An 18,450-nucleotide genomic window follows, 5' to 3' on the forward strand; every position below is an offset into this window, starting at 1 on the left:
ACAGGCTATTTCTTTTGCTTAACACTTGGCAGAGGGTCGTCTACCAATCGGATTTCCTTATGCTATTCCTTAGATGACAAGCTTATCATATCTGGCCTCTTTTTTTCATTGCTGGGACTATATCCTTGTGTTTCTGTCGAACGTCTTCATTAACGAAGATGTTTATGCCTTTAAGGAACTTTGTTTTCTTCAATACAGCAAACTTGTCCTTATATCTGAGAAACTTAACCACTCTAGGCATTGGTTTTTCTCCTTGGCCAATTTACCAGAGCAGTGGACATGCTCTAAAGGTTAAGGTTAGAGAAATATCGGGATTACAGTTAACAAAATGTATTGACTTACTTTGTCCCCTGGGAGACATAAAGAACTAATGAACTTTACATTGTTTCCTAATCCCTATCCTTGGTAACAGGTTGAGCCTCTCTCATAAATTAGGTTCATCTTGGCTAGTTTGTCTATTATAATTCTGTTCCAGGTCATTTTGGATCTTTCTGGTTTTTCTTTGCCTGTTGGATTCCTTCTCAGCGCAACCTTTAAATTGCGATTTGTCGCCATAGCATCAAAGCACATGGCACCTCTGCTTTATTTCATACCCTTCTCATCTCCGTGCGTGTCGTAACTCTGTCTGACGCATCCACCACTAGCTTAGTTTAGCACAGATACTGGAGGTAACCGGCTCCATCTAGCCTATTGCTCCTAATAAGTGACAAAATAATGCCAACATTTTCCTATTTACATGTTGTGATTTGTATAGTCACAGCGTATACAAATAACAAGGTCACATGAGACAGCCATCTTCTAACCATAAACATACTGGGAACTATATTCTCTGAAGGCGAAGCACTGCTACTTGTGATTAGCGCAACACCTGAAAAGCACCGTTGTTACTCTCTGCTCCTCACCACGGGGCTTCTCAGGTGCTGCGAGCAAATCAGTATAGTATATAAATCAAGTAGCAGAAGTAGCAGTGCTTCGCCTTCTGAGAATATAGTTCCCAGTTTGTATGCAGTTAGACTGTGGCTGTGTCTCATGTGACCTTGTTGTACATGCTGTGACTATACAAATCACAACATGTAAATAGGAAAATGTTGGCGTTATTTTGTCACTTATTGGGAGCAGTAGGCTAGATGGTGTGATGTTACCTCCAGGATCTGGGCTAAGCTAGGCTAGCCATGGGTGCGTCAGACAGAGTTACGACACGCACGGAGATGAGTAGGGTATGTATGGACTTATCTAACTCTGCGGGATACGGTGAATAAGCTAAAGTCCCAATAAGTCGGCGTGTTCCTTTCAGTAAAAGTAATAATACCTCACAGTAAAAATACTCGGTTACAAGTAAAAGTCTCAAGTAAAGTACCTTAAATGTGTACTTAAGTACAGAACTTGGGTAAATGTTACATTCCACCACTAGAGACAATTGCAATTGGAAAAAAGGAATGGAGATATGCCTTTTTTGAGAGATCAAGGACTGAAAATGTCCTTGTGATCAAAAACACTGTTCAGGGTCAACAGCCATTCTTTCTCTTCAGTTGTTACATCGCATACAGTTCTTAATTATGATATATTAATTGACATTAGGTTTCTCTCTAAATCTCCAGTATTACAGCCACTGCAGCCAGTATCGGTGCAGCAGGGATCCCACAAGCTGGACTGGTAACTATGGTGATAGTGCTAACATCTGTCGGGTTGCCAACTGATGACATCACTCTCATCATTGCAGTGGATTGGGCATTGTAAGTAGCATGTGTGTTCACTTCGATCACGTTTGCCTAACAGATCCAAAGTAATCACAACAGAGCAAAAACACATGAGCCCCATCTTCTTCATCTCCTCTTCATTTGGCCAAAATGTCCCTAAATATTTCAGGTTTAAGTTCAATTAATTCTCTCAAATGTCTTCCTCTTGTACAGAGACAGATTCCGTACTATGGTAAATGTAATGGGGGATGCTTTGGCCACAGGCATCATGGCACACATCTGCAGAAAAGACTTCATGAAAGAGGGAGATGGGGTGAGTTTTAATTATGGCCACAGTTCTTTTCTCTGCAGAAAGTGATACAACTATGAGACTTGCACAGTTGTGACACAAACTAAGTTCATCATTAAAAGGGTACTTCAAAACAGCGAGGAATGGTTCTGATTGATTGAGCTGTTACGATTAAAAGTTGTCAGTACTGTCAATACTACTTTCTGAAACTATAAAACAACATGACATCATTCTGTTTCTTTAAATGTCAAAACACTCCATTAAAGCAAATATTTTGGAAGGATGTTTTTGTCTGTAATTACTTTTTATATTTACTTAATAAATTCTACACTTCTTCACAATATAATACTATATAATAGTTCCTACCTAAAGCCTACCTTTCCTGACATTCTTTCATTTTTTTCTTTCACTTCCTAATTCCCTTCCTTCTTTCCTTCCTGTAACCCTGTCGGTCCTCAGGTGCCTTTGATCTGTGAGCGCAAACCCGTAATGAACATCCCACCTCTGATGAACTGTCACAACAACAACGGCAACTACCAGCCCCCTTCTTCAGGGGTGAAACACAAGCTTATTCCTTCCGACGTGGCACGGCTGATGCAGCTGGAGGAGGGCGTCCGGCCGCCTTCACAGAGGAAGAAGCCACCGATTCCTCCAAGGCACCTAAAAAAGAGCAAAGGACACTGCACTATTGACATGAATGGCCTTGAGACCAACGTATAGCCTCTTGCTGGAGGGTGATGGGTTGTCTGTGTAGATGTGCTAATTAGAACCTTGGAGCAAAGGATCCTGTACAAGTGGGAGGACAGCACGGCCAGGCTCATCTTCATCTCTCATGTTATTGTGGGGGCAAATCTTATTGGTGACCTGATGTCCTGAAAACTAAGAGAAAAGCCTCGTAGCAGTGAAATGCTTTCTGTAAAACTGGACAAGTATCACACTGACAGTGGAATTTATGGCACCAAAAAAGACAACAGTATGATTTTATTGATACAGCTCATCCTTGGTGTGGACCTGCAGTGTGAGCTCGCACCTAAACTCCCAGACTCTGATTACAGGTGTGAGTACTTGCATTGATATACTGATTTCTATTTGATATCTACATTTTATATGTTATAATTTTTTTGTCTGTGTGCAACATGTTAATAAGACAAGTGTTCATTATATTTTATACTACTGCAAGCAGCCAGCTGTTTGTGTCATACAAGAGACAAAACAGAATTACAAGTGTCTGGTTAGAGCTAAATGATCAGGAAGCAAAGTGAAATGCCCTAATTGTTTAATTTTGCCTTAACAAAGCTGGTGGTGCTAGGCTGACGGGATGACAAGGAAAAGAGGGCTGAAGAAGATGATCAGAAACTTTACCTTTCCTTGTGGTCATGTTATAACTTTAGTACATGGGCAAAATATTGATATGTTTGAACAGCCTTAGGAGCACTTGATCTAATTAAACTTTCCTGGCACTTCCACTGGCTATTCAACATAAACCTAGTGGTCCTTGTTTGTTGGTTGAGTGGATTTTGTTGCTATTATTTGCAATACATCAAACCAGATCTAAACATTCTATATCTACAACACATAAATTTACTTACTTACTTCCTCCTGTATTAGTTAATATAACTAACTGAAAGACATTTCAGTTAGTTAAAGGTTGGGTCTTTTGACAATACTCCTGCTCATACTAGCCATGAAGTAAATACAATTCTATTGTAAAACAAAGGGGACTTAAACGTGGGGTATACTCGCCACAGCTGACCTGTTGAGCGCCAGTGTGACGTCATGGGAGCGCCGTTACTCCTAATTTCCACCAGCTGCGGAACAGTTCCGCTGCGGAATGGCTCCATGCTCTGCCGTCCGTCAATACCCACCAGGTTTGGATTTGTTGCGGTACGGCTGTGGCCATGACTGACAGCTGAAGTCACGAGGATCCACGAGATCTCGCGAATTCACGTAGAATAGAACCACAAAACCAACAACAGTTTGTTTCCATCCAGAGGAGTAGAGGGGAATCAACTCTGTGCTGTGTTTTCAAGGTGTAGTGCAGGGAAATATGATCCGCCGTGAGCACGGTGTATTTTATTTTGAAAATTAACCGGATGTTTTATTTTGTTTCTATGCTCGACTTCCTATCCTGAATTTTGCTGAATTGCTGTGGAGTTCTCCAGCGTCCGGCAAAAATAGAAGCTCAGTTGGAACGCAGCCGTTCCGCAGTCAGTGGAAATACACACATTGACTTTAATGGAAACCTATTGACTCCGCCACCATTCCAGAGCCGTTCCGCAGCCGTTCCACAACCGGTGGAAATTAGCAGTAACTGTTTATACTCGCGTGTGGTGGTCGCGACACTAGTTGCAGTCTTCTCCTGAACAGAGGTGGCGCTAATGAGGAAAGGCTACCGACTTTGCTATTTCTACAGACTAGAAGAAGAAGAAAAAGGTAAACAATGGCAGAACTGGCAGCAGCATTGACGTCAATGCTTTGTTTTGATTCAATGACCTACTTCGTCGGATCAAGCATTTCATTCACCATAAAAGAACTCATCTTAACCCATGCCCTCTTAAATCTACTCATTTGTCAGTTCATTTACTGTTCATCCATATAATAGACACTCCTTAGTTTGCTCTATAGTAGGCAGATATTAGAAATTTTAGACAAGTATGAATCATCATCATTGTGTGTCATATGTACATGGTGTAGCATGTAGTGTAGCAGTCATAGATTAAATTGCGCCGATTTGTACAAATTGGAAGTACGGCTGAAAAAAATGGAATGGAATACAATAATAAAGTTGGTGTACTATGAGTAGGGAGCAATTTCAGACATGGCCTTGCCATCGTCATTATGTGTAAATATACATTCCTAAATTCACCATGTGTTCTGTCTGAGCACAGTTTTGCTTTATGGCCAGTGTGATCATGAGGAATTATTATTGCATGCGAGTATTGTAATTAACACATCCTCATACCTAAACAACAGAATAGGTCAATTGTCAATGATATATATGACCATTTTTGTTTACTGCAGCACTGTGGCCATTTCAAACATGTGACTGTAACACATGATCGCGGTGGAAATTTTAATCATGTGACCGTTCTATTTAACATAGCGGTCACTGTTTTAAACACGTGAAATGGAACTAGTTTAGGCAAGTTAAGTTAAGTTTAGGCAAGAAAAATACTTAGGGTTAGTAAAACATCAGGGATTGACTTAAAATTAGTCAGGTAAAACTACTAAAACGAGGATGTAACGTGACATCACAGACATTGCTTCACAGACTAAGGTCCGTAAACTTGATTCATTTCAAAAAGTGACAGCTGACTAATAAAACAGAACAGGAACCCCAGTCTCCTGTGTTTGTTGGCCTATTCACCACCCCAACTTGCCTCCTTACGTGGAATTTGGCGCTCTAATACTTTGCCATCTTACTTCCTTTGCTCTCGAAATAATTACTACGGCTACGAGATGGGGCCGCCCAACAAGAAACCTACCTATAGTCGTTTACTGGGTGAGGACAGGCTGTGTATTAAGATAGACGTGAAAAAATCAGAAACCTATATCCTTTAAATCTGAATTTTCACATGTGCAATTTCTTTGTAGTACATTTTACTCTAATGACATAATATAAAGACTTCATTGGGTGCTAACCCAATAATGTAATGATTTCCTGAAAATGTAATAACATCTAAAAATGTTATAAAATTAGCACTTCGCTGATCAGTAATGTAATATAACCCAATAATGTAATAATTTCCTGAAAATGTAATAACACTTAAAAATGTTATAAAATTTGAACTTCGCTGATCAGTAATGTAATATAACCCAATAATGTAATATTTTGACCAAATAATGTAATAAAATGTCCTCACTGATATTGTAGTACGGTTTTACTGATATTGTAATACCTTTCAGGTGGGCCATTTATTTTCTCCAAAACTGATGATGTCATAATTTTGACAGATAATGTAAAAAAAAATGCTTTCTTTCTCGGAAATGTAAAGTGTGCAGGTATACAAAATTTATAATGCTGTTAGTGTCATGTTAGCCTACTGAAAATCACATGATTTCATGTTGATACTGATTTCATGTTTGGAAATGTAATCTTTAGGCTTCATGTAGAATTTGAATTTTACAACAGATGACCATTATCAGGCAAAGATGCATTACCCTAAAATCCCTATCAATGGGAAATTAACCATACCCATGCTGATTGGTCATTGCGCAAGGATCATCCATTTAACCAGAGTGAATTTTAGATTAGACACCGTTAGAAGATGATAAAAGCTGCAGAAGATGGCTAACGTTACACAAGCAATGCAATTCAATCTCCATTAAATGTTCTTTTTCATCTGAGCCAACATTGATTACTTGATTGATTGAACTACTACGACTACCATTTTCTAGTCACTGTTCCATTATCTTTATTGTGACTATTATTGCCACTGTTCATCACATCCCCAACCGGCACCGTCAGACACCGCCTACCAAGAGCCTGGGTCTGGCCGAGGTTTCTTCCTAAAAGGGAGTTTTTCCTCGCCACTGTTGCACTGTCGTACTATGCTTGCTCTTGGGGGAATTCCTAGAATTGTTGGGACTTTATAAATTATAGAGTGTGGTCTAGACCTACTCTATCTGTAAAGTGTCTCGAGATAACTCTTGTTATGATTTGATACTATAAATAAAATTGAATTGAATTGATTCTTGTTAAATGAAGTGTCTCCTTTGCCTCGCCTGATCTTATGTAATTCTGCATTCAAAAAGGGTTTCAAAAAGAATTTGAAATGAAGCAAAAAGTTTACCTAAACTCTAAAAAGTATAAATGACCCACATGAATATGTAAGAAATTCTTTTTTTTACAATATCAGTCTGGCCCTTTTATTATATTATTGGTCAAGTTATTACATTATTGGGTTTTATTATATTTCCGATCAGGTTAAGTGCAAGTTTTATTAAAATTGTATTTATTTATATGATATATTAATATTTCATTACATTTTCTGGGGATTATTACGTTATTGGGTGGTACAAGACTCCAATTCAATCTGGTCAAATACTGTGCACAGTAACAGTCAGAGATTTCAGAGTGGAGCAGGCTGCCAACATTTTTTCTCATGGAAAAATAACCAATGTATCTAAAATGTGTTTTTCCTCTCTACTGGCTTATATTTATTATATTGGACATAATGTATGCACTAGCTGCACATTGGAGACAAATAAGAAATGAACAGTGACACTGCCCTGTGTGGAGAACCTGCTGAAATATTGATCAAATGTTCTGGCAAATGTCAGAAAACGCAGTCTTTTTGAGCCTTTTTAAATAATTTATTGCTGTGTTTAATGTGACAATACTACACTGCTGTATGTGAAAGTGACACTGCATTCATAGCAATATAGTGATAGGTTGAGTACTTTCCATGTCATGTAAAAAATATTTACAAGGGTGTGCTTCCCTGACGCCGTCATCTTGCCACCGTGGGTCAGAACCACTTTATCAGTGGTAACCAGCGTATGAGCATCGCTCGCCTGCGCATGCGGTGCCTTGCCAGTGCGACATGAACACGAAGGGAGGTTTCAGCCAGATGTCCGTTACCTTCTGCTTTCTTTGTGTTCTGCTCCTTAGATCTCTGCAGGGTAAATCGAGACAGCTAGCTAGACTATATGTCGAATCTGAGTTTTCTGTTGCACAACTAAAACAACCTTTGAAAGTACACATTCCACTCAAACAAGTTCCATCCTGAGGCTATTTTGCAGAGGTACCGTAGCTCCGTCTGGTGCTTAGCGCCGCCCAAGACCATTGTGATTGGTTTAAAGAAATGCCAATAAACCAGAGTATGTTTTTCTCCCATCCTGGAATGCTGTGTGGACTCGCCAGACCCTCCTCCGCAGCGATGTGGGGAAGGTCTGACAATGCAAGACTACAAAAGGAGTGACTCACGTGCACTAACAAGCACACACGGCCTACCCAGCTACTAAAACAAAGAACAGAGAAGCTTGGATTACAACACAAAGAGGGAGGATGACTTAATTCGCTTAGGACGTCATTAATCCACTATGTTTTTACATAGCAAATAGTTGTTTGCTGCTATAATACTATTCTGAATGTCACATTTAGCCCATTTAAGGATTGTTGAACTTTAAAGCTTTTCAGATGTGAGGTTTTGTTTTTTTGTAATTTTTTCTTTTCTATATCATTACAAATGGAATGAGATTTTTGGATTGTTGATCTGACAAAATTGACAAAAGAAAGTGCTTAAATTTGTGGTTCTGCAACATTTCCATGGAAAAATTCAATTTGATTTCTGTGAATGTATTTTTTAAAATAAAGCACAAAAACACAATTAGAAGACATATTAAGCGTGTAAACAGTTAAAAAAAATATTTTAAGCTCAGATATAAAGATATGCTATACTAACCAGCCCAAAAATGGAACTAAAGTAACTTCATCTGGTATCCTGCACCAGAAATATGTAACTCTGCCACTCAGCACAATACAATAATGGGCCTGGAAAATGACATTCACAGGTCCATTCCCTTTTAAAAGCTAATTCTTTCCTTGACACAATACAGTCCAATGTCATTAAGCATGACTTATGTTTCCTGTTCCTCCTCCATCTCTTCTCTTTTAAAGGGGAGGTCAGTGTTTCCTGTGCCGATGTCCAGCACCTGCAAGTTGGACAGGTGTGCTAAAGAGCTCTCGTCCACAGAGTCCACAGACAGGCGATTAAACCTGAAAAAGGAAAAAAAAGAAGCAGGTGTGACGTGTTTATCCTCACTTGACAGTTGATGAAAATAGGAATTTGTTATGAAACAATCCAATCACGAATGTTCTGTGGTTCGTATCCTGTCATCTACTACGCTTGATCTCTGTGAGTTGATTCTGAAGACAGTTACGAGCTTGGAGATAAAAGTGACACGAAGCAGGGTTCAGCGTTCTCTATTGTATCGAGACTATCTCTCCACCGTTACATATTCCATATCTACGGGGAACTCTTTAAGACACCCGTGAGGAGACAATGCTGCCACTAAACGAAAATGGTTTAACCTCTATGTTCCAACATGCATATAGAGCTGGTCACTCACTGGCACCGCTATGTTACAAATGTCTGATAGCTGGCTTGCATCAATTGACAGGTACAGTTATGCTAGATTTCAGTGCTGCGTTTGATGTGATTGATCATGATTAATTTCTAATTGGTAAACTTATTTGTTATGGTTTTAAACAGCTATTTTGCGGTTAAAGGACAATTCTGGCGCAAAACGAACCTAGGGGTTATTAACAGATGTGTACCCACTCTGTCGCTCTCTGGGACATGTTTTCATGCTAATCGAATGTGTTTGTAGCTTGAAAGACACTAGTGCGGACCGCTGATTAGCTTACAACGCTAGTATTCGGGGCACAGGGAGAGTAAAAACAAATCGCTATTTAGACCACTAAAAAGGCTCAAAATATCACCAAACTTCAACGGTAGCATAATGAGGGTCCCTAAATGTTAACCGAAGCATTGAGAACATTATAAGTGTACAGACAGTTTATTGAACGAAGAGCTGCGGGAGCTCCGTGAAAGGGCTACGAGAGAGAGAGAGAGAGAGCTACCGTTAGTCAATGCCACAACACAGCCTCGTACTTCAGGAAACTGGTGGTGTACCTGCGGACATTGTGAAGCTATGGCCACCGAACAGGAGTGTCTGTGTTGCACGGAGTGGGACCTGTTGCGTCGCGACACCCAAGAGACGCAGTGTTTTGTACAGTCTGAAGATTTCCCCTCTCTGATAAACAGGGCTGTACTTTTTTCCATGTCCCAAAAATAAATTGGGGACGGCGACCCAGACCGGAGGGACCAGATGGACAGTTATCCACTGAGTAAGTACACTAGACAAGTTATGCAGAGTGCGATTATTTCAGATATATTGAGCAAATTGCTTTTGCTTTTTAGTTTGCATCGCCAGCTGTAAGTCATGACTGCTTTTCAAGACGGCGGCGGCATGTAAACATGAACGCAAGTGTCTTTATAATGTATCTTTTCAATAAACTGTCTGTACACTTACAAAGTTCTCAATGCTTCGGTTAACATTTAGGGACCCTCATTATGCTACCGTTGAAGTGTGGTGATATTTTGAGCCTTTTTAGTGGTATAAATAGCAATTTGTTTTTACTTTCCCTGTGCCCCGAATACTAGCGTTGTAAGCTAATCAGCGGTCTGCGCTAGCGTCTTTCAAGCTAAAAACACATTTGATTAGCATGAAAACATGTCCCAGAGAGCGACAGAGTGGGTACACATCTGTTAATAACCCCTAGGTTCATTTTGCGCCGGAATTGTCCTTTAAGAAGTTACCTGTCCGATAGATCACAGAGAGTATATTACAATGGCACTTTTTCAAACAGCAAGGCATTAGACTGTGGTGTTCCACAGGGGAGTTGCCTTGGGCCTCTTCTTTTTCCAATTTTTACCAATGATCTGCCACTTGCAATTGGGCAGGCAAGTTTGACAACGTATGCTGATAATTCTACCCTCCATTATGCCGCATCCACATGCTCTGAGCTTAATCACGTTCTATCTAGCGAGCTCAACATCGTACTTAATTGGATAAAAACAAACAAACTTGTCCTTGTGGCGCAGTGGATATGACACATGCCTGTGGTGTGGGAGATCTGGGTTCAATTCCCACAGCAATACATCAACCAATGTGTCCCTGAGCAAGACACTTAACCCATAGTTGCTCCATAGGTGTGCGGCCTCTGACATATGTAGCAATTGTAAGTCGCTTTGGATAAAAGCGTCAGCTAAATGACATGTAATGTTAATGCATCAAAAACAGTCTGCATGATATTTGGCTCTAAACATAAATTAGCACATGGGCCTAAACTGAATCTTGAAGTTGCAGATCAATCTATAAAACAAGTAAATAAAGTTAAGCTTCTAGGACTGAGGTTTGATTAATGCTTGTGCATTGTCGTGGTCTGATCACATTGACTATATGGTTTCTAAGATGGGCAGAGCAGTTGCATGTTGCATTTGTTAAAATGCATGAACATCTTAAATGGTTGAGTGTTGAAAAAAGACTATTAGCCAATGTGCTTACTTTATTCAAACTCAGACACCATTTATTTTTGATAACATAACTTACAGTTTAGATATCCACACTTATTTAACAAGATGAGCCAGTGGGGGCAGATTATTCCACCTTTACCAAAATCCAATAACCTGAAAAAAAATTTAATTTACAGAGCAAGTTCTTTGTGGAATCATATCCCATCGTTTTATCACAAGAAAGGTACATTTTAAAAAAAAAGTTAAATCTTATCTTCACTTAAATTATTTATCATGAGGTTTCTTATTGTGCGGTTAAAAATAGTTGATTTTCTTCTTTGTCTATGTGAGCTACCTTAATGTTAGCGATGTAATATACTGTAATATATAATATTGTTTTCAAGATATTTCTCTATTTGCTTGGTTTGTTATTGTTTATATTTATTATTCATTTATTTTTATTTTTTTTGAGTCTTTTTTGTTATTTAGTTCTGTAAGCAGATACTGTTGTATTTCTTTTCTTTTCTTTTATTTCTTTTCTTTTCTGTATATGTCATGAAATGTTTTAATATTGAGATACTGATTAAATGTTGTTTTGGACCCCAGGAAGACTAGCTGGTCGTCTAGGCATCAGCTAATGGGGATCCTTATAATAAAAACTAAAAAATACTCAGGTCAGCCTGCAAAGCGCTCAGCTGACCAGGGAGACAACAAACCGGTGAAATGAACACATAGCCACCAAGGCTTAGCAATCCATCAATGTGACACCCCAGCACACACTCACAAAGGATGGGCTGGCTGCCACATTCAGCAAATTAGATTCAATTAATAAATGAAGGTGGACCGAGATGACCACGTGACTGCTGTACATATAACAGCGTGGGAGGCTTGCCAGCAATAAGCCCACGAGGTAGCAACGCCAAGGGTTGAGTGCCCCAGTACCCAGGACGGGACAAGCACACCCGAAAATGTATACGCCTGTTCAATAGCGTCAGCAACCCAGTGGGACAGCCATGGCTTTGACAAAGGTACGCCCAGACGACCGGAAGCAGAATTAACCACTGGACAGTCTTCCTGAGGGCCCATGTGCGCTTGATGTATTCCGCCAGGGCCCTGACCGGGTAAAACGTGGACCGGAGCCACTCTACAATCCAAGCCTCTTCAGGAGAGGAGAGTGAGTGGAACCCTGATGAAACCTCTCTCAGGAATGCTGGATCGGGGTAAAGGATAAACCGGCTCCATCCTGCAAGAACCTGCAGCCTTAACTATTTTTGAACAGGCAGGTCATGGAGCTTGCAAAAGGTATGTAACCCAGTGTGAAGGAAGAGCCAATTCAGATCAGGAAGGATGCAGAAGTGCTCCAAGGACCATGGTCCAACCCAAAGAGAGACTAAAGGACTGGACTTGTGACCACCAGCCTTAGGAAGCCTCTGAGAAACCAGGAAATCAGGGAGCAGTCATGCTCATGCAGTGTGGAAGCACAAACACACACTGCCTAGACCACTGCCAAAATTCCTTGCAGGGTTGCAACCGACTTTTCTGCCTCCAGCTGGGTCAACAGAAACGACAGGAGGCCACGCTGCTGTCGCAGAGTAGGCAACCACATGGTGAACTTACAGATGTAGCAAGCACCCTCCCAACTGCAAGCCCAAAGCTACACTCAGGGGCCAGGCACCAGACTGCACCCTGCCAGGAAGGGGCGGAACCTGTTCCCACACAGCAAGACCCTCTGGGGCGGGGGCCCCCAAGTCTCCCTTTGCAAGAGGGGAGGTATAGCCTAAAACCACATCATGGGGGGCCAAAGAGGAGCCACTAGATGTAGTCACACTCCGTCAGTCTGAATTCTCAGAAGAGACTGGAGGAGAGCAGAAAAAGGAGAGGCGGAAGGAGAGGTGTAAAGCAGACCCTGAGGCCATAGGTGGCAGCATAGGGCCGCAGGAATCGAACCTGGGCCGCTGCGGCAGGGACTGAGCCTTAGTACACGGGGTGCACGCTCAACCAGGTGAGCCACCAGGGCACCTTTCTTTACTTTCATGCCAGAGTGTCCCAACCCAAGGGCGGACTGACATTCCTAGGGAGAAGAAGAGTAGACACCGTCTGTCCTCTTGTCTCTAGCTGAAGCGACACCCAAGGGTGGAGCCTCCACTCCCATGGGTGCGGTCTCCCTCACAACACGATGTCTACTGCTGAGTTAGCAGCACGGCATATGCACCGCTATGAGCGAGCAGAAGAGCAGATGTGCCCGCAGCTACAGCCTGGTTGCCAGTTTTCACATTGGCTGCCACCACTGTGTTGTCGATCCTGACAAAGACGATGACCTCTCAGTTCAGGGCAAGATCTGGTGGAGGTGAACAGATCTAGCTCCAGGGCAGAGATATGCTGAGTCACTTAAAGGCTATACCAATGGCAGCTGACCCCGCAGCCTTTGTGGACAGCACCCCAACCTGCCTGGGGCACATCTGTGGAGACCAGCTGGTGGCAAACCACTGGTCGCAGCGCACTTCTTTGCTATGCTTCAAAGCAGAAGGCTCCGTGCCTCTATGAGACCAACCATAGTCCGGTGTACAGGTCTCAAGTAGAGGAGGGTGAGGGGAACTATATGGATGTCCTCAATCCCATGAGGTGAAGGCAGAGCCACCAGTCCTGAGAATGAAGCTGGAATTGGCAAAGAGCACCACCAGTGCGGGTTTCTGAGGTAGATGGCGGCACACCAAACACCTGTCGTTATGGATTGCTGTCAACATTTTGCGTCCCAGGGGGTGAAGGTACTTGCTTGAGCCCCTTGAGATCCAGAATAGGACTACATCCGCTGGCCCGTTTGGGTACCAAGAAATAGCCCAGGTTGCAGATCCCCAAACTCCACCCCCTGTATGGCTGCTCTTAGCCAAGGAGGTGGACATCCCTGTCCGCATAACCGCTACAGGATGAGGATCGCCACCAGCTTAATGTAAAGGTGGGAGACCTCGTCACAGGAGATCATTCATCACGCGGCTTATTATGTGGCTCGTTGCGCAGCATAATACTAGGCTATTGCGCAAGTCATTACACAGCTTATTGCGCAGATTTATAGTGCGGCTTAAAGCGTAACTCTTCTTCTTTTTGTGAATGTACCCCAGTCAAACTTTCGTTTAAAAGCATATTTAGGACGGAATCGCCACTTTTAAGATTTACCGTATTTTCGTTTTTCGGTCAAATGGCCTTTTGAATGGGAGTGCTAGAGGCACTTTTATGCTAGCCTCAAAATAGTTATTTTTAAAACACTAAGAAGGCTCGACACAACATGAAACTTTGCTCGAAGTATGACAAGGGTCTCTACACCTTAAAGAAAGCATTGACAACATTGTTTGTGTACACAGAGTTTACTAAAAAAGAAAGGTTTTGAGCAACTCACTGTAGCTGTTGTTCTTCCGGTCGCCGTCTATCGAGCCAGTAAGTAGGAGAGTAAAGATGGAAAGCTCCAAAAGCTTAGTTCCATATAAATGCACGGATAATTCGTTGTTTTGTCGTCAGTGAAACACAATATTGACCTTGTAGTTGAAAAAGGAGCCTCATATAAGAATGACATTTCCTCCTACAGAGTCCGTTCATTCGCATTCTGAGATCGCCTATTTTTGACTGGGAAAATGGCGGATAGCATAAACAACAACTGCTAACGTGAGTTGCTCAAAACCTTCTTTTTTAGTAAACTCTGGGTACACAAACAATGTTGTCAATGCTTTCGTTCATGTGTAGAGCCCCTGGCGATACTTCAAGCAAAGCTTTATGTTGTCTCGAGCCTTCTTAGTGTTTTAAAAATAGCTATTTTGAGGCTAGCATAAAAGTGCCCCTAGCACTCCCATTCAAAAGGCCATTTGACCAAAAATATAATACAGTAAATCTTAAAAGTGGTGATTCCGTCCTAAATATGCTTTTAAACGAAAGTTTGACTCAGGTACATTCACAAAAAGACCCTAGGTTGCATTTTGGCGAGAGTTACACTTTAATGTGCGGATATTATGCAGCTTCCTACACGCCTAATGTGCGGGTCACTACGCGGCTTACTGCGCCCTCGCACAGCTTTAAGTCAGGGCCTGAGGCCTCCTGGTCTCATGCCACAACCTTGAGTGTTGACCGAGGTTCAGAGATCCACACCCCTTTACAGCCCCTGGCACGCCTGAAAAGGCCACTGTGCAAAAATCTCCTGTGCACAGCGGCAGTCACCTGCGCCCTCCAAAGAGGCAGGCGTGGCTTAAGCAGAGGTCCCTGCTTACCCCTTTTCACAATAGGTCTCACTGAGCTGAGGAAGAAATAGAGGAAGGAGGGCTGTATACATTGGAGGGAGCGGCCCACAGGCAACCTGCTCCCTAGGATCTAGACCACTTGTGAGTGGCCGGCGGTGAGACACACAAGGTTTGTGATATGAATGTAAGCAGTGTGACGGATAGCGTCGCGCTCACACAACTAGTGGAACCTCATGCCTGTTATCTTAAACAGTGATGGGAGCTATGCTACAGGTTTCTCAACTTCACTTTGTTTCACTTCGCTTTCATGTCGGGGAAATGTAACGTACGGTTTTGCCAACAGCCAGCTTCACTGGACTTATTTTTTCCTGCTGCGCGTGAACTGACTAGGCCAGCAATACGCTCCAGGAAGGAAAGCAGTAAAGTGTCTGTTTTGTCTGTCAGACAACCTTACACCTGCTCAGCACGAGACCCCACATGATGTGTCAGCTCACGAGGATGCAAGCAATACGCCAGTAAAGGGAAACACACGGGAGGATAAGCAGCCGCTGCAAACGGACTCCCGGAGACAGTCAAAACTGTTGTCATGTAGGCTACTTTGTTTGCAACACGGGAACAACAATCCATGGAGGCTCCTAGCTTAACAGGTAAGCAGATTCACTGTTGCAACCCACACTTTCTGTTTTTCTCTATGAGATTGTCTGCACACACGTAACCATACTCCTCAGGTGGAGAACAAACAATCAGTGATTCCATGCCAGCACAGGTGCTTTATAGCTTCCACTTAACATGAAAAGCATTCCAGCAAATCTGAATTGGCTCAGGCGAAAAGCTCCAAGCTGTGGGGGGAGTTTGAGGGAAAAAAAGAAACAACAGCCTTGAAGGGCAGGGCTTGTAAACCTGAGTCATAAAGCAGATCGGTTGAGGTCAGACTGACAACCAAACAGAACATTCACATTATACTAAAACTATCAATTGTATGATTGAAAGTAAGTTTTTGGTGTTAATAGTACAGTTTAATATTATATCAGGTTTGTACTTACTTGCAATATTACAAAACTGTTAATGAATAGTTTGAAATTTTATTATTAAGTTATTTTATTCACTTTCTTGGCAAGAGATAACAAAATTGATACCACTATCTGTTGATACCACTGTCTGGTAATTATGAAGATACTGACAGCAGCAGGCTATCTTAGGAAGTCAGTGCACTTGGCCAAGAAATAGTCCGACACATAGCCCCCATAAAACCACAAAGTGTCATTTTTACATGTCAGTTTTTGTATGGATTAAACAAACAAGTATAGATTGAACAAACAACGTTGCCAGGTCATTTTTCCGGGGCTTTAGCCCCGAATGTTTTGATGGTAGCCCCGAATGTAATTTTAAATGTAGACAACACAAAGTTCCTGTGACACTGATAGTACGTGTCCATTGTCAGCGTCATTTCCCCGCGGAGCAGCCGTGCAATGCATTCTGGTAGAGTCGTGGGGACTTTGGAGAAGCTGGCGTCGATTCGTCCGCTCCTCATTTGCATAAAGTTGAATCCAGCCAACTTTATGCAAATGAGGAGCGGCTGGCTTGGCCTGCCGCCTCTCAAAAGCTGACAAAAATCCATCTGAAATGATGACAGATTCAGCAACTGCATAGCCTATTTCTCACTTAAAATGTTTTCAGAAACACGTTTTGCTGAACTATTTTCGTAAAATACGAGATCGTATTCCGAATGAGCCGCCATTATGGTTGGTTTAGAAATTCGGGAGCAGCCAGCCCCACGTGATGCGTTCGTCCAATCAGCTGCAGCCATCGCGATTGTAAGAGGGTGCAGACTATTTTCTTTGCTTGTCAGTGGTCACTGAAGAGAAACTGGTGGCAAGCTCACTAGCGTGCAATGTTGGGAAGCGGGGCGATCCCATCTTTTGAAAACAACGCATATATGGACATGTACCATGACGATTGCAGTCTATGGTTCAAGGTCAAACACACGGAACTCTGAAGCAGACCCGTGTGTCGCATTGTAGCAACTCTCTCGGTAAAAATAGAGATGAGCAGCGCGGCTTCCATGATCTGTGCAGCTTCAGGTAATCGTAATGGACGCGCTCTGCTGTGGACATGCTGTGGCAGATGTGTCGCGATTGTGCTGCATGTATTTCTGCCGTTGTTTCGGTTTTCCACCTCCGATGTGAAGCAGTGTTCTGCCGCTTAAACTATGTCTCATTCAGAGTCTCAAACAGGGCACTGTGTCTGTCAGAAGGTCTGAGATCTACCATATCAGCAGAGCAATAACATAATGCACAGCAGACTATGGTGCATGTGCATTATTTCCTGAAATTTTTTGACTTTATTTTTCTCAAAATATCACAACTCCTCCAAAGCCAGAGAACACAGATGGGATGCGTTATATTTTGAATGTGCAGAATGTTTTGAACATGAGCAGAAATCTTGCTGAAACACATCTGAAATATTACAGTCCAGGGGTTTATTAATGAATCAAAATTAATTAACGTATTATTCACATGAATAAGTGCCACGTGCACATTTAAAGAGGTTACTTCATCAACAAAAGACGCAAAGAGGAGGGAAGAGTAGATCCTCCCTACATGTGTGTTGACTCAGCAGAGATAACATTAAATGAGAAAAGTTCATCTACAGGAGAATAAATATTTGAAAAGAAATACAGAACGCCTGAGAGCCTTACTGCATTATATTCCATTATGTTTTTATATTTTGAATTGTCACCTATGTTTTCCTTTACATCAATAAGATATTTCCAGCATAAATTGATGTAGAAATAGGTGCATAAAAATTCACCACAATGCAAGAAGAAGTGTTTAATACTTAAAATGTTCTGGGGGAGGAACCCCAGACCCTGCATCATATGTGGCCCCACAAATCTGGAAACAAAACCTTTGCCCTTGAGTTGCCAGGCCAGCTGTGATTACGCCAAATGTTTGTGCCATCTAACTGACATCTATAAACTGGGCAGCTGAAATGAAACATACCCTGGCTATTAACAAGCTGGGTAAGCCAAACACCTTTTTTGTGATCTTCCCTGCGTGCATTACATTTAGTTTGTTTAAATGGGTCTGGGCCAAGCCTGAAACGTCCTCCTAGAAACGCCCCTGTAATGTGTCAAATAGTGAGGTACTGCTAAGCCAATTTGGTTACTTTTGGACAGAGCCAGGCCTGCTATTTCCAGTCTTTGTGCTAAGCTAAGCTAA

At 42.0% G+C, this 18,450-nt stretch overlaps 2 protein-coding genes and 1 long non-coding RNA gene across 4 annotated transcripts in view; 1 reads left to right on the forward strand and 2 right to left on the reverse strand.

Moving 5' to 3' along the window:
• slc1a7b (solute carrier family 1 member 7b) overlaps positions 1 to 3,470 on the forward strand; it is a 93,065-nt gene extending 89,595 nt beyond the window's left edge. Inside the window, exons 9-11 of the mRNA XM_036007470.1 lie at positions 1,599 to 1,733; positions 1,911 to 2,010; positions 2,446 to 3,470. Of these exons, the coding sequence (XP_035863363.1) occupies positions 1,599 to 1,733; positions 1,911 to 2,010; positions 2,446 to 2,706 (496 nt within the window). The 3' untranslated portion in view covers positions 2,707 to 3,470. The remainder of the gene's footprint in view (positions 1 to 1,598; positions 1,734 to 1,910; positions 2,011 to 2,445) is intronic.
• On the reverse strand, positions 2,006 to 2,869 carry LOC118496299. Its single transcript, XR_004898841.1, has 2 exons — positions 2,757 to 2,869; positions 2,006 to 2,646 (listed from the first exon to the last, which is right to left on the reverse strand). It is a non-coding gene; the product is annotated as an uncharacterized LOC118496299 (long non-coding RNA).
• A 4,506-nt stretch (positions 3,471 to 7,976) lies between the features above and the next one.
• Positions 7,977 to 18,450, reverse strand: part of podn (podocan) — a 58,689-nt gene continuing 48,215 nt past the window's right edge. For both annotated transcript variants that reach the window (XM_031318265.2, XM_031318266.2), the window contains exon 11: positions 7,977 to 8,707. In XM_031318265.2, coding sequence (XP_031174125.1) covers positions 8,569 to 8,707 — 139 coding nt within the window. In that variant the 3' untranslated portion in view covers positions 7,977 to 8,568. The remainder of the gene's footprint in view (positions 8,708 to 18,450) is intronic.

Source organism: Sander lucioperca, chromosome 11, assembly GCF_008315115.2.
Source record: "Sander lucioperca isolate FBNREF2018 chromosome 11, SLUC_FBN_1.2, whole genome shotgun sequence".
Lineage (NCBI taxonomy): Eukaryota > Metazoa > Chordata > Actinopteri > Perciformes > Percidae > Sander > Sander lucioperca.